This window comes from Numenius arquata, chromosome 7 (assembly GCF_964106895.1).
Source record: "Numenius arquata chromosome 7, bNumArq3.hap1.1, whole genome shotgun sequence".
In the NCBI taxonomy this organism is placed as follows: Eukaryota; Metazoa; Chordata; class Aves; order Charadriiformes; family Scolopacidae; genus Numenius; species Numenius arquata.
Genome location: NC_133582.1, coordinates 59,635,331 through 59,649,636, shown reverse-complemented (window position 1 = coordinate 59,649,636; position 14,306 = coordinate 59,635,331). Strand labels below are relative to the sequence as shown.

Here is a 14,306-nt window from a genome sequence, read left to right as displayed (position 1 = left end):
TGGAAATTGGATTAAAAAGACAAAGCGTGAAGTCATTTGCTGAAGCAAACAGAGTGTTCATGCCAAATTTGGTATAAAAGGATGCTGCTGAAAGGACCGCGGGTCTCTCTTCTAATCCACAGGGAATCCTCCCGCCTCTGAGTTTAAGGACTTCATTTCCAAATACAATGCACAGGGGGTACATAAACCCCTGTTAAACGGTTCATTTTGTGCATTCATCTCTTGTTTGTTTATGGTATTAAAAATGTTGTTTCCAGCCTGGAACAATCCCATTCATGCAGAAATCACTTTGTGAATGTAAATACTGTGTTAGTGACAGCTCAGTTCAGAGCAAGTATTTTAACCTGTTGGGCAGTATCAATAGTTCTCCTCCTGCAATTAATGTTTTAAATATAAAAAAGAAAATTCTGCCTTTTGTTTTTCTCAGTGAAATAAAGATGCAACCTGCTCTGGGTGGTGACCTGCTTTGGTGGGGGGTTGGACTAGATGGTCTCCAGAGGTCCCTTCCAACCCCATATCATTCTGTGATTCTGTGATTTTCAAGAGGAAAAATTGGTTATAGAGAGGGGCAATGCTTAGTATATCTGAAAATGTTGTGTTAACAGGGCAGATGAGTTATTGCTGTTCTCGGATGAAGGCGATGTTGACTGTGAAACTTCCACTGCTGTCCACTGAGTAAGTGGCAAAGTTTGAATTGTAAGCGCAAGATAGGACATAAACGATGTATTTTAAAAATCCAAAATCAGAAACTAAATATACAAAAGTATGTGCACCCAAAGGTGTAATTCTGGGCCGCAACCTTAAAATTTGTCATTGCCTTATTCAAGACAACTTAAATATGAAAGTATATTCACATAGAAAAAACGGATGTAATCAAGCTGCCCACTGCAGCTTTCACAGAGGGGATATTCACTACCACTTAAAACGCTCTTAGGATATGATCTTCCTTGGAGAGCAGGGACTTTTCCTTCTGAAAAAGCGGAATAGACACGTGAATTTCATTTGATTCGGATGTACTAGCACTGATTTGGGAGTTACTTCCTTATCTCATTATGTTTTAAAAATTGACTCCATTCTCTTTTAATCATTCCAAACCAGACACCTTTTCTATGCATCGCCTTCTGATTGCTCTCAAAGGATCTTTCCAGTTAAATAATTTCCTGATGAAAAACAAGTTTATATGAAGTAGAACTGTTTTTCATAGGCTTTATAGCTTGCCACATATTATACCTTATTGTGTATCATAAAATTCCTGCTATTAATGGTTGTTTACTTTTCCCAGAGACAAAAAATATGCATCAGAATTTGGAACCAGACAATTTCTTGCAATAACTGCATCATTTTATGTCTTCTTGGCTGGTTTCAGAAAGAACAGGTGATGTTCTGCAGTAGAAAAGTTAATGCTTTTAAAGCCTTCTGTACTTTCTGAATGTAATAACAATGACAGCACTTAGCACTTAGATAAATCTTTTCATGCATAGAGCTCCATCCTGACATTGAAAGTAGTATTATTCACATTTTACGGATAAATTCTTTAATGTAGCAGCGAGTTCAATTTCCACGCCCTCCAGGCTGAATACGTATTATAGCAGGGGGACAAATGTCAGAGATTTTAGCCAGGAAATTCCTCATCTGGGTCTCAGACCTTGCATTACTATGGATACGTGCATTAACTTTATCCTGGTTTCTCTTAGTGACCCTCCTCTAGATTACAAATCCCATTACGTACCACTCCTCCGTTTCTTCCTCTCCTCCAATGACATTTTTCAGCCCACTATCCAAAGGTTTTCTCGGCTTTCTCCACACACTGTGCTTCATGTGGGGAGATCTCGCCTGGACCTCCATTCCATTTCCCCCCTACAGCAGAGCCCTGCAGACTGATTCCTCAAGGCTCAGGAGTGTTTTAATCAAATATCTGTAACAACTCTCTGATTTTTTATGTCTGGCCTGTCTAGTCAGTATATTTGTTTTATAAAGAAATGTAGAACATTTCTGTATGAAGTAGCTTTATATACATTTTGATGATAATCACTTTTTAATTATTCTTCATTTATTAACCATATTTGGCACAAAAATGTGATTGAGGTACGTGCCCGTTATCCTGACCCACTTAGCTTTTATGATATTTTACTTCTTGTCCTTCTTTCTTTTTTTTTTCATAACTGATTTTAGACTCTGCCAAGCTCAGACTCTCCAGATGTATTTGTACACTATGTGGCATGATACGACTTGGCCAAGATTTGGATTATTAATTAGTATTATAGTTAAATAACTATTATATTGCTATATTATCATTTATCAAAATGAACAGCAAAATCTTGAAAGGAGCTAAAGACCATTCTATATCTAGGTCTTAAAAGGCATCATTTTGGGGGTTTTGAGTGGACAACAAACGCAGTAGCTCTCAAAATTCTACAGGTTTTCCTTTTTTGAGAACTTAGCTCCTGAAAGATTTCCTTGAATTTAAATTAATTGAAAATTCTTCAGCCCACTTCAAGTCACAAATGATTAGTGCCAGTAGCTGTCACTGATGAGACAAAGGGAAGCATCAATTAATACAGGAAGAGTAGGATCCTTGATTTCTTGTCTACTAAAATACACAGCATCTTCTGTATTTTCTTCATAGTCTTCATAGACTTAATAATCGTATCTTAAAATTACGTTGGCAGATGAGGTAGTATAGTTATGTGTTTGTATCTAAATTTAAATGCTCATTTAAATGGCAGTGTTACAGACTTCCGTAGTTATCCATGTGTTGCATTTTCTAAGGTACATCTAGATGAGAGGGAGCAGGCAAAATGAGTTGTATCAAATACTAGGCAGCATTTACCACCGGAGAACATGAGCCTATTTTTTCTACCTAACCATTTCTTTTTCTTACTACCTATTTTGTTTTGTGACTAAAGGAGACACATGATGATTAGCTTAAATCATCAGTAAACAGAAAAAAAATCAAATTTTTACTGGTTGTTAACTCTTAGAATTGTGGTATCCAATTTTTACACTGAAAGGGTTGTTAAGCATTGGAACAGGCTGCCCAGGGAAGTGGTTGAGGCACCATCCCTGGAGGTATTTAAAAGATGGGCAGACACAGTGCTTAGAGACATGGTTTAGTGATGGTTTTGTCAGTGTTGGGTTGATGGTTGGACTCCATGATCTGAAAGGTCCCTTCCAGCCTGGGCAATTCTATGATTCTAAATCCCATGCTTGATCTGGGGGCTGTTGAAATTCAGCATTGCATTCCGGAGAAGCCTTGTTCTACAGCATATTTCATACATAACTCCAGTAAATAGTACTGTTCGGTGATAAGAGGAGTTGAATGTTAATGAGGGACATATACGTGTTTGCAAGTGGTGGCCCTTAATGGTTGTGAAGAATATTATGTCTTGGAAGCGCTGTGATATAACATAATGGGAGACAAAAAACCTTCTGAGTGAGTAGTCTTCTGAGGAATGGAGTTTAGTGAGCTTCAAAAGGAACTTCAACGAATTATATTAAGTGGCATCAGTGTTTTAAGGAAAAAGTAGATGAATAACGATTTATAGTGTGAGCTCTGTAATGAGCTCTTCTACCATAAATATGCAAAACACTAATTAGTTATAGTCAAATTTCCCTAGCTTTGGGAATCTTTTAGAATATAGCTTTTCAGTAATTGAATCACATCAAAGTATTTTTTTCTCTCACTCTTCTAACAAAGTTACGTGTGATTTGTTGGAGGGCGGGCAGAGGTAGGAACCAAGCTGTTGACAAACCAAAGGTTGGCTTTGATGTAGAACAGTGAAACAGTCACTTCTACATTTAACGGAAGGAAATGCCCCGTGAAACTGTAAGGAGCCCTGTTTGTGGTGCCTGCCTGCACCGAGGTGAGGTCTGTCAATTAATTTGATTATAGGTTTCTGAAAGGCAATTAATTTTTTTTTTTTTTTTTTTTTTTACAAAGTGTATAAATATTGTTAAAGAGAAAGTTTTGGAAGGATATTGGAGTGCGTTTGGAGGCAGATGCTGCTTTTACAGGGCAGGTTCGTGCAAAGTAGACGATAGTATTACCTTAAGTGGTTGGACATTGCATTATTTCCAGTTGAAAGAGTTTCATCAGATTCTGACTTAAAAATATTACAGCGGAGCAGCATCACTATCATGACAAATTACCAAAACATCCCTCAGTGTACCCACGGAATTAAATAACATTTGGCTTCAGAGCCTCACTTGGAAAAGCAAAGATGAGCAGAGGTTGAAGAGAATTCATTCTGCTGTTAAACCTCATCTATTCATTTTTTAATTTAGAAGCTGATCAGCTTGAGACTATTGAAACCGGTAACAATTTTGAGTCAAAATTGACTACGTGTTTATTACCAAAACACCCTTGATGCTTCAAATGCAGCTGAGTTATCTATGGTGTGAAACAGGACTGTTCAGGCATCATTACAAGGTCAGAACAGTAAGTGCTATCTTCAAATACAGAAATAAAGTCAAAATATAAAACCAAACAAACCTACAAACCGTCCTTTGCCATCGAACCAACTGAATTCCACCTTCTAAAGCCATAGATTTCTGGTCTTGTTTGATTCCAGATCCATAGCCAAATGTTTGGGTTATATTGTTATATTAAAAGTATGTTTATACAGCTTGGATTGGAGTGATTTTGACTTCTGGGAAGGGCTGCAGTGCTCGTGTTAATTTAGATTAAATGAATGATAACAGTAGGGAAGGTGTTAGTCTTCCATGAGGGATTGCTGTTAGCATGAAGATGTGGATCTGGTCCCAGCCCAGAATGCTTTTTGGGGATTTTATTTAATGGATGTTGAAATCATTGAAATGTTTGTCTAGTTACAGTTGTTGAATTCTGAATTTAAATGTCAGTGTGTGCTTTGGGGGACCTACTGAAAGGAATTGTGGGGTTTTTTGAGAAGCAAAAGTCTCTTCCATCTCTGATTTCTTCACCAGTAGCACAGGTTCTATTTGCTGTCGTAGTTTATCCTCCATCTACCTCTACAACTTTGTCCATTTCTATCAGTTTTGTTTGCAACTTCATGGATTGTGACTAAATGTAGGCAATTCAGTATTACAACAAATACAAAGCCATTTTTACAGCATTTGCTTATATCACGTTTTGGAAAACAGGTGGCTAAAATAAAGGCCTGTGCTGTGTTGCTCAGACTCCTCTGTCATCGTATCAACTCCACTGAAAGATCCATCTTATATGCCTTGAACCTGAACAGCGTTTCATGGCTGTACTCAGGTGAAATGTTCTGATGAAGTATAAAAGAAAGGAGGAAAAAAGCTTTCTGAATTGTTAGCTGTCACATTATAGCAACATTTTCATGAATTCCCAAGTTATTAAATTTATAATACTGCAGTAGAGGTTTTTTCTAATTAAATGTGCATTTTCTTTTGTCATAAGGAAAGCAAAAAACTTGGGTTATGCTTTTTACTGTAATTTAATTAAGCATTTCCTGTAAGTTGATTACAGTATCTATCATGGCTCACTAAAGTTGGTATTCAGTATAGAATGGTAGATTAATTGCCCTTTGTCTTAGATGAAATAAGAATCCTAAATATGCAGAGTCATGAAATTTAATTGTTCCTCAATTGCTTATTCAATGCTTTGGAAACCTGAATCAAGAAATACTGAAGAAGAGGGCCAAAGGTTGTTAAATGTAGCGAGTAACACAGATTTTGAACTTTACTTAATGAACCGAGTGTTTATTACTATGAAATAAATGCACCATTTAAAGAATTATGGTGGAAATGTAAAACATTAAAACTCTAATTAATTTTGGTCAGAAGCATGCAATGCGCTCATTTTTCCTAAAACATTTTCATTAGGGTCTAGGTTTTCTCTGTTATTGAGATAAATTTATTCCTTTCACACGGTAGCTAGTTTTCCACTGAAAACGTGTACTTCAGTGATGTTTGGAGTGATGTCTTTCAGCTGCCTTCGACTGCAGGCAGCATGTCTTGATTGTAGCTTATAGAAGCGGTTTAATATCACTCAGTGGTGCCTACTTTTCTATTTTATGTTATTAATCATCTTGAAAATAAAGAAGGATTCCTTTCTTTCCAAATAAATTTGGAAATTTCTTTATTCTTCTTCCCAAAAGGCTGTCTGGAGCCAAACTTCTTTGTGAAAGCAGTTAAAGCATGAAAAAAGATCTTCAGCTATCATTTAGTAACTACCAAGGTGCATGTATAGCCTAAAAATTGAACAGTTAAAAACTAGCCTCTTATTTATTTTTTAATTAAACAGTGCTTAGAAATAAAATTGTTTAAAAGAGCTATTAATTCTTTATTGTTGGCCTGAGCACCTTTTGTTCTCGTGTAGCTATTGCAAGAAGCAGCCATTTTATTTTTCAGTATCAAGAATAGAAACATGAAGAAGTTCTGCTTCTTATAATTTAGTAAATGTATAGTGTAAAATTGGTGGGAGTAGAACCATGAATATTTAACATCATTTTGATTTGGTTAGAATATGCATTTCTAGGCTATGGAATATGACTCTGTAGTAGTGTATGAATATATATGAAGTGGAACTTTCTGGTTTCATAGAATTCTATGATTCTATAATTCATAAAAATAATGATGGTATTGCCACACAAGTGGAAAATGCTATTGCGGTTTCCATATGTATGTTTACAGATGCACAGAAGTAAGTACTATAATTGAGTAACAAATTTCTCTTAGAAAGGTTTTTAATCCAGACAGTGTCAGACTTAAAGGCTTGAAAACTCATGCAAGTGTCCTCTCTGAGACTGGGGTGGGAATTAAGAAGGTACTCACACAGGCAGGGTACAATCCCCTTGGAGTTGCTTTTCATCTATTTCTTAGTTCGTGTTTCAGGTTTGTGACACCTAAACATTTATAGATACAGTCTAAAGTTCATAAAACTAAACCTTTAAAGACTCAAATTGTTCAAGAGGAAACATTTCCCTCTGCTTTCTTCAAGGAGTACCAGCTGAACTTGTAGAACAATGGTTGGGTTTGAAGCACCACCTGCCCTGAAGAGCATCCCAACTGTAGTGGCAGTCGGCCAAAAGGGCCACTAAGTGGAATGGCTGCCTCCTGAAAGGGAGAGAAAACAGATGGAGGGTTTGAAATCTGGCATGAAGTTCCACTTCTGTGCTAAGCGTTAAATGAAATTTGACTGTGAGGGCTCTTGCGATGGTACATTTATCTGTATAATCAGAATTAGAAACAAGGAAATAGAAAATACAGAACACTGACAAACATTTCAAAAAGACTTAAAGTTCTTGTGCCAGTGCAAGTTAAAGGGAAGAGTTTATGATAAACACGCAGCTGCTTGTAGCTTCTGAAGAGAAGCGTCGGTATAAAAATAGTTCTCCTGGTCTTGCATTGCCACCTAGAGCAGGACGCCACATACTGCGTCTGGGGAGGAGACCGCCAACGCTTCCCCACTGCTCTTTTTGCTGAACAAAACGGGGTGGAGAGCTGCTTCCAGTTAATTGATGTCATGTTTACTTACATTATAATGCTTAGTTCATTCATAGCCTCCTTTTTTTTTTTTTTTTTTTTTTTTTTTAATGTACCAGATCAGCAGAGATTTCCCTGTAGGAATTTGGTGGGCTCTGACAGTAAGAATTAAGGGAGATGCGCATTAAAAGGTACGACTGTCAGCTTGCCGGTGGTCCCAGAGGGGGCGTTTTCTTGATGGCTGCTTTAGAATACTTCGTGAAGCAAATGTCAAACTTGTCGAGGCTGTCACTATGAAAATGATCCATGTAGCAAGGGTCTCCTTTGCTTGGGAAACAAACAGCTGCCTTATCACTGCAGAGCTGCAGTGACAGAAAACTGTCATCTATCACAAGAAATTTATATTTGCTTCTAATATCCATGGGTAAAGAACTGCTCCACTTGCACTCTGTATTTTTGCAGCACTCTGCGTTATAAGGGTTATCAGTTATACGTTTGAAGAAGATCTCATCGGCTTTGGAAGAAAAATAACTTTTGAATTGTAATGCTGGATGCTCACCTTTTGCTGATTTAACCGAGAGACTGATTGAACTCCCAGTTTTTAGCCCTGAAACTCCTTTTCCTCCAAATTTGGTCTGTGACATTAGAAAGCTATACTTTAACGTACAGGAAGAAAAGCTCTCGTAGTTTCTGAAGTCCCCTTTTCCTGATATGTTTTTTGAAGAGTATTAAAAGTATTTTTACCTACTTCCAATTGCTGCTTTCCCAGCTGGAATCTGTGAGGCAGGAGATGAAATACCAGCTGGAAACCCTCACTGGAGCTTAGTGTATTAGTCATATTTCAGCTCTTTTTGGGTTAAGATACTATGAAAAGTAGTAGTATCTGAATTTGGTCCTTCGTGGTTTTGAGATGATATTTCTAGATTATGTGATAGCATAGAGAACCCTTTAGTCGTTCCTCAGCGTAGTAAGGTATTTCTGTGTTTTGCGTTCTTTCTTATTATTCAGATGTTCGTTTGCATCGTACTGTAATATGGAGCTGTTTATTAAGTTTCGAATGCGGGTTACAGCGTGCAAAGCACACAACAGCAAGTTTATTTCATGAAGTATACCTTTGCAGTGCAGCTTTATAAATGACAGGTGTGGTGTAATGCACAAATCTGTGAATTGGTGCCTTTCCTAGCACAGTTAATGGAGATGTGGTCTGTTCTACATAGAGAGTAGTGTCAGATTCCCTGTAGACATAACAATTGTCTAATTCACTGTCATCTTCCAGATTTCATATCATTAACTAATGGAATAAAATGGAATTCTCAGACATTTTGCATGAAATTGGTTGGAGGAGGGGAAAAAGAGAAAGGCACACCCAAAACCCTATTTCTGGGCTTTTTTTTTTTTTTTTTTTCATACCAGAATTTGTCTACAGGGGAATATTCTGAAATAATTACTACAAAATTAACTTTCCACATGGGACCTGTTATTCTCTGCTCAGAGCACCATTTGTAGTTGACCTTAAGCATGCTTTCAGAGGGGATGAAGTTATATGACAGTCTCTCTCAACTGTCAGATCAAAATTTTCAGAAATAGGATCTTAAAAGTCAGCTTCTTACCTTTATTTTTTTGGCAGCTAAAGACAGCTAAATATCAAAGTATTCCCATTAACTTCAGCAAAGAAATTGAATGCTCAATATTTTAATAATAATTCACAAGACTGTGGCAGATTGTAGGATCTCAGTTTTAAAGTCTTGTCCCTGCTCTGTTTCTCTGACCCATAAATTCTCTCCTACCAAGCTCAGACTAAGTCATTTGGAGGAAGAGATGTCCATAGGACGTTTGAAGAGCATCCAAAGGACCATTTAATCTAATGCCTTGTTTCATAAGGGAAAAGGAGGGATGCCTGGGGACAGGATGTAGGAAAAAAAGATAATGTGGAAGGTCCGTCAGCATCATCAGGATGCTGAGGGGGTGTCCAGGCATCAGTGGCTTAAGGGGCTCCTGAGCTGACCTTTCAGTTCAGGGTGTTGGGTTTAACAGCACTTTATAAAGCCGTTTGTACTTTTCCTTATCACTGTTGGTTTTGTAAATCTGAAAGAATGACAATTCCAGACTAGGAAACTTCATTCTTTTCAATATGAAAATAATCTTTGGGCTGTTAAATGCATTTTTTTTAGTGGGAGTAGTAATAGAGCCTTGAGGGATTCACTTCCCTTTGTTACTCTTGCAAGTCACCAGATCTGTGCTGAGACAACTTTTAGGTGAGTGTGTTCAAAATTCACTGTAGAATATTCGAGTCAAAGGCTGCCTGTAGTCAGAAAAGATACTGGGAGGAGTTTGATTTTTGACGTTTGCTCGCAAGAATGACTTTGGTCATTGAACATTTTAACACCAAAATGGCTGTTCTCTGTCTCGGGATTTTTAGGACAGAAAGCACTGGACGGTAGAGGCATAGGCAGCTGGAAGCAAAACAAATAACAGAATAGAGATGTGCAGTATTAAAAGATATAACTGGAACTGAATTTTTGTGAAACAGAAACTGGAATTCAGTATTTCATCTGCTTTGTAGCCACTGGTAACAGCAACTTTACACACTGCCATCATGGACTGGTTTTTAAGAGAGAACATGAAAATAAAAGGTTTTCCTTTACTATCCATCAGAATTAAAAACATTGTAATGATGGTAATGATAGGTGGTAATTAGTAAAACAAATATATTAAATATGTTTAATCTGCAGTCTGTTTGGCATAATTTCATGATAATTAGGCTATATAGGCTATTTAGCTGAAAATTCAAACATTATTAATGACATTAGAAACTCCAACTAATTCAGTATTCTATGTGCAATCATTGGAATGCCTCTTGGGCTTTTTTTTTTTAAAAAAAAGAGAAAATATTTCATAGAAATTTTGCATTATCAGCAAACTGAAATAACAGTGAGTCTTCACATCTTGGAGAATGGCTAATATGCGTGATCTAAATTGCCGGTTCAAATCTTTCCCAAGTATATTGGAAGTGATATTGTACTTCTTATAACTTACAGGAGTTCATGTCTCAAAATTTTCTGATGATTTTCAGTCATTAGTAAGTTTGCCGGTCTCAGGCTGCTGCTGTTGCTTTTTAGTTTTTCTGGCAGAAGGATGCCTGGGTGCCAGAACTGGTTGGTTCGTGCTTTCCCAAGTCCCCCATCGATCCTTTCTGTGGTCTCTTGTGTGCCGGCTCGCTGGCAGCGCACAGGTTTGGGAACTGGTCCGGCCGAAGGCATATCTGACAAAGGAAAAGTTTTTTTTTTTTCCTTGATAGTTCGTACCGTGAGAAGGATCAACCGTCACGGCTCTGCGTTTTGCACAGCAGTCACCACATCTAGATTTCCGCTCCAAAATGAAATGCGAGTTTCTCTTCTTGGAAAATGGAGTAAAAGCACAATTAGGATGTGCTGCGTGGAGCACGTTTTAATACAATATTCTTCAGAGAGGTTCTGTGCATAAAACTATCAAAATAACAAAAGGTAACAAGCTGTCTGTCAGGGACCTGGATGACTTGTGTGCGGGAATCTGCCCGCGTGAGTCCAATTCGTGCTCTGCTGGCAGATTTTACCTGTTCGATTATGTTTTGCCTGATTGAAGCAACAGGAGATGAACAAAGCAAAGAGTATTGGTACTGCAGAATATCCCAGAGCGGATGCTTCTGCCTTGAGCATTCCCACAGAGCGAATCCTGGGCTTGCTGCAGCCCCTCAGCCAGCATTTCTGCGTCTCCGAAAACACCCGTCGCTGCAGCTGCTGCTGTAGCCTCGGAAACCTGCCAGGGAGCAAGCGTGACCTCCCGAGCGCAGAATTAAAACGTTTCAAGTCTACACAAAGCCAGAAGATTCCCTTACAAAATCTCTTTCACTGGATAAAAACCTTTTTGTCCGCAAAAAAATGCAGACTTAGGAAGCTGACGTTCAGCCTTGAGCCTAATATCCCTTCACCCTCTTGTAGTCCTCAGGGAAGGTATGGCCCTGTAGTCCCTGCCTGGGAAAACAAGGATTTTGTAGGATTTATATCCCCTGTGTGAGGGAGTACAAGTCAGGATGCTGGAATAATGGCAGGTTGTGTGCTGGGAAGGTGGATTAGTTGGCACTGAGGTCAATAGAGATGCAACTTCTGTGGGGAAGGATCTTCAGAAACGTGCAGATTTGCTGTTCTTTTATTAACAAGTCCTTCATGACAGAACCTGGCTGTTCAGCAGCCAAAAGTCTCTCTGGGTGGCTTTTTTTATTCAGTGATATTCTTTGACACCCATAAGCAGCACATGTAAGTTTAGTTACACGCTGCTCCTTTGTTGCTTCCCCTACTGCCTTGCCTTTATTTTCTTTAGAAGGTTGACCTTTGTATGTCTACTACCCATTGCACTCTCTTGAGTATCTGCACACTCGTAATTTCAACTAATCAACAATCTTTGGTCTCACACGCACAGATGTGTTTCCTCACCTGAACTGAAAGAGCCGCAGAGCTCACTGCATGTTTTGAAGGTAATTGAAGAGATGACAGTCCGGAAAGATAAGGGAAAAAAAGCTTTTAGCCTTTAGCGGTCAGTCATGTAAATATTTCTCAGTGCCTACCCTGTCCCCAGAAGGAAGAGGAATTTAGAAGCAGAATGGTTTGGAGTGTATGTTTCTTTAATACAATAACTAGTTTTTCCATTTTATTTTAGCGTTGTGTAGCATAATGCAAGATAACATTTTTTTCATGAGATTTTCCATTGCTATTCCATTTTGTGCTGCCCGTGTGATCTTCCTGTATATTTTGTACCTTGTTCTTTATTATAATTATCCTTACAAAACGTGCTTTGATGGTGAAAGAGGGACTAGGATGCAAGAAGATAAAGTTATTTTCCCATAAAAATGAAGGTGCTATTTCAAAGCAGGGAACTGCACCCTGGGTTCCTGGGTCCCACCTGATGTCCCTGGCATTTTCCTTTCTCTCAACTGTTGACTTGTGATGAGTGGTGCTACAGCAGGCAGGACCCTTCTTCATTCCCAAACGTCTATTCATTTCTTCTCCTTTGTGTTTTTGGAACGAGATTTTCTGTATATTGAATTAAAAATTGAATTTTAAAAATTAAAGATTCTCTGTATATTGAGTTAAAACGCAGGCAGGAAAACTGGCCGTCCTTTGAATGTGTGACAAGGACTGTTCGATGGGTTGCGAGTTGCCTTATAAAACAGTTTTCTCAGTCTTCCATAATTTATACTTTGGAGGTCACGATTTTGTGCTGGACACAAAATACATTCCTGTGGAAACGGGCATTATGATGTCACTTCATTTTTTTTCAGTGAGATCCAGAGGAACCGGTAGTGAATTATGAGCCCAACTCCTAGAGCTGAAGCTGTAGAATATTGTAAGCATGCTGCTGCCTGACATGCTCATGTTTCCTATTTTAGACCTGACTGATCTTCAGATAACATATGGTGGTACAAGTAATTGGAAAATTGGCAGACCTGTCAAGAAAATATGCTAGATGGGACAAAAATACGATGCTGCAGCACATAAAGTGTCTCTGAAGTTAAATTTATTGTCTTTTATCAAATGGTGAAGTAAACGTATCTGGTCTCAAAAAAATGAAACATTTTTCAATGGCAGATGCTTTTCAAAAGTAATTTTTAGAACAATGATGAAAGTTCTTGCATTTGAAAGTAATTTAGTGGAAACCTCTGGTCAAGAACAAAGGAAAGGTGTGTAATACTGTCTGCTGCAGACGTTTGAATATCTTGTTATCCGAGTGTGGTTTAGGAATTTCTTTATGTAACCATCCAGTAAATTGGTCAGTGAAATATTTACTCATTAAATTATTATTCTACTATAAATGTAGGTGATTAGATTTGTTTAAATTTTGAGTGTTGTTATCATGTCTATTTCAACTCTTGAGCAAAATCAAGTGCTTGAATAAATGACTTTTTTTTTTTTTGCTTATTTCTATGCTTGTAGTTCAGGCAAAAGATGACAAAAGACTGTACAGAATTCTATACATATGCATAAGTACAAAAAGTGTACTTCTTCAATAAGTTGATTAATGTTCAGGTTTTCATTTTCTTTTACAGGAAGAAGAAAATGAAGCTGAGGCAGAAAATCCATCTCAGGACCTGAATTTGGAACAGAAAAAATCAAAAAAATAGGAGATTGCTGTCTTGTTTGAAATCTTTGCAAGTTGTGTAACAGTGATTATAGTTTCTCATTGTAAAATTAACAAAAAAAGTTTCAATAAAGTCATTGAAAATTAAATTCATGCTGTACTGGGGAATTAATTAAGTAGCTCCTGGTGATATTCTTGATTGCATTAAAAGCTGAATTATCAGAACTGAGCACCGTACCAATAAAATTCTAAAAGCTTTTTGAACATGGTCTAGAAAGCTGTTGAGTTATTCATCACTAATAGCATTTACTAAGCAAACAGGTCATTTTTTTTTTACTCTACAAAGTAATGTTATCCTTAAAGGATAGTTATAACTCTGACCTATTTTGCTACTTCTGAGCAAGAGCTTTGATTCTTAAAAGTTGGATAAATATGTTCTAGTAAATGAGTTCTGAAATTTCTTCTGATCAATGATTAAAGTAAATTCTGCTGAGGACTGGGTTGGAGGCAAGGATTTTTTGGTATGTACAGGTTGTTTTCATAAGTAATTAGTTTTGCATGTTTGGAATTGGTTTCATGTCGCATTATCATTTTCTTCCATGCAAACCTTTCCCATCTTCACGTGATCGTGAATTGTCTTGATTAGACCATCCTGTACAGGTCCTTCATACCAATCTTTCCATTCTAACAGAATTAAATAATGTCTTGCTGTGTCATTAGACCATTAAGTGAGTAGGGAAAATCTAAAATAAAACCCCCTTCTTCCT

At 37.6% G+C, this 14,306-nt stretch overlaps 1 protein-coding gene across 2 annotated transcripts in view; it reads left to right on the top strand.

Moving 5' to 3' along the window:
- PHF14 (PHD finger protein 14) overlaps positions 1-13,806 on the top strand; it is a 150,394-nt gene extending 136,588 nt beyond the window's left edge. The window contains exon 20 of one of the 2 annotated variants that reach the window (XM_074150633.1): positions 13,508-13,806. Coding sequence is in view for 1 of the 2 variants with exons in the window: in XM_074150632.1 (XP_074006733.1) it covers positions 13,508-13,582 (75 nt within the window). In the remaining variant the exon portion in view is untranslated. The remainder of the gene's footprint in view (positions 1-13,507) is intronic. The other variant, XM_074150632.1, reaches the window with a different exon arrangement.
- The last annotated feature ends 500 nt before the right edge of the window (positions 13,807-14,306 follow it).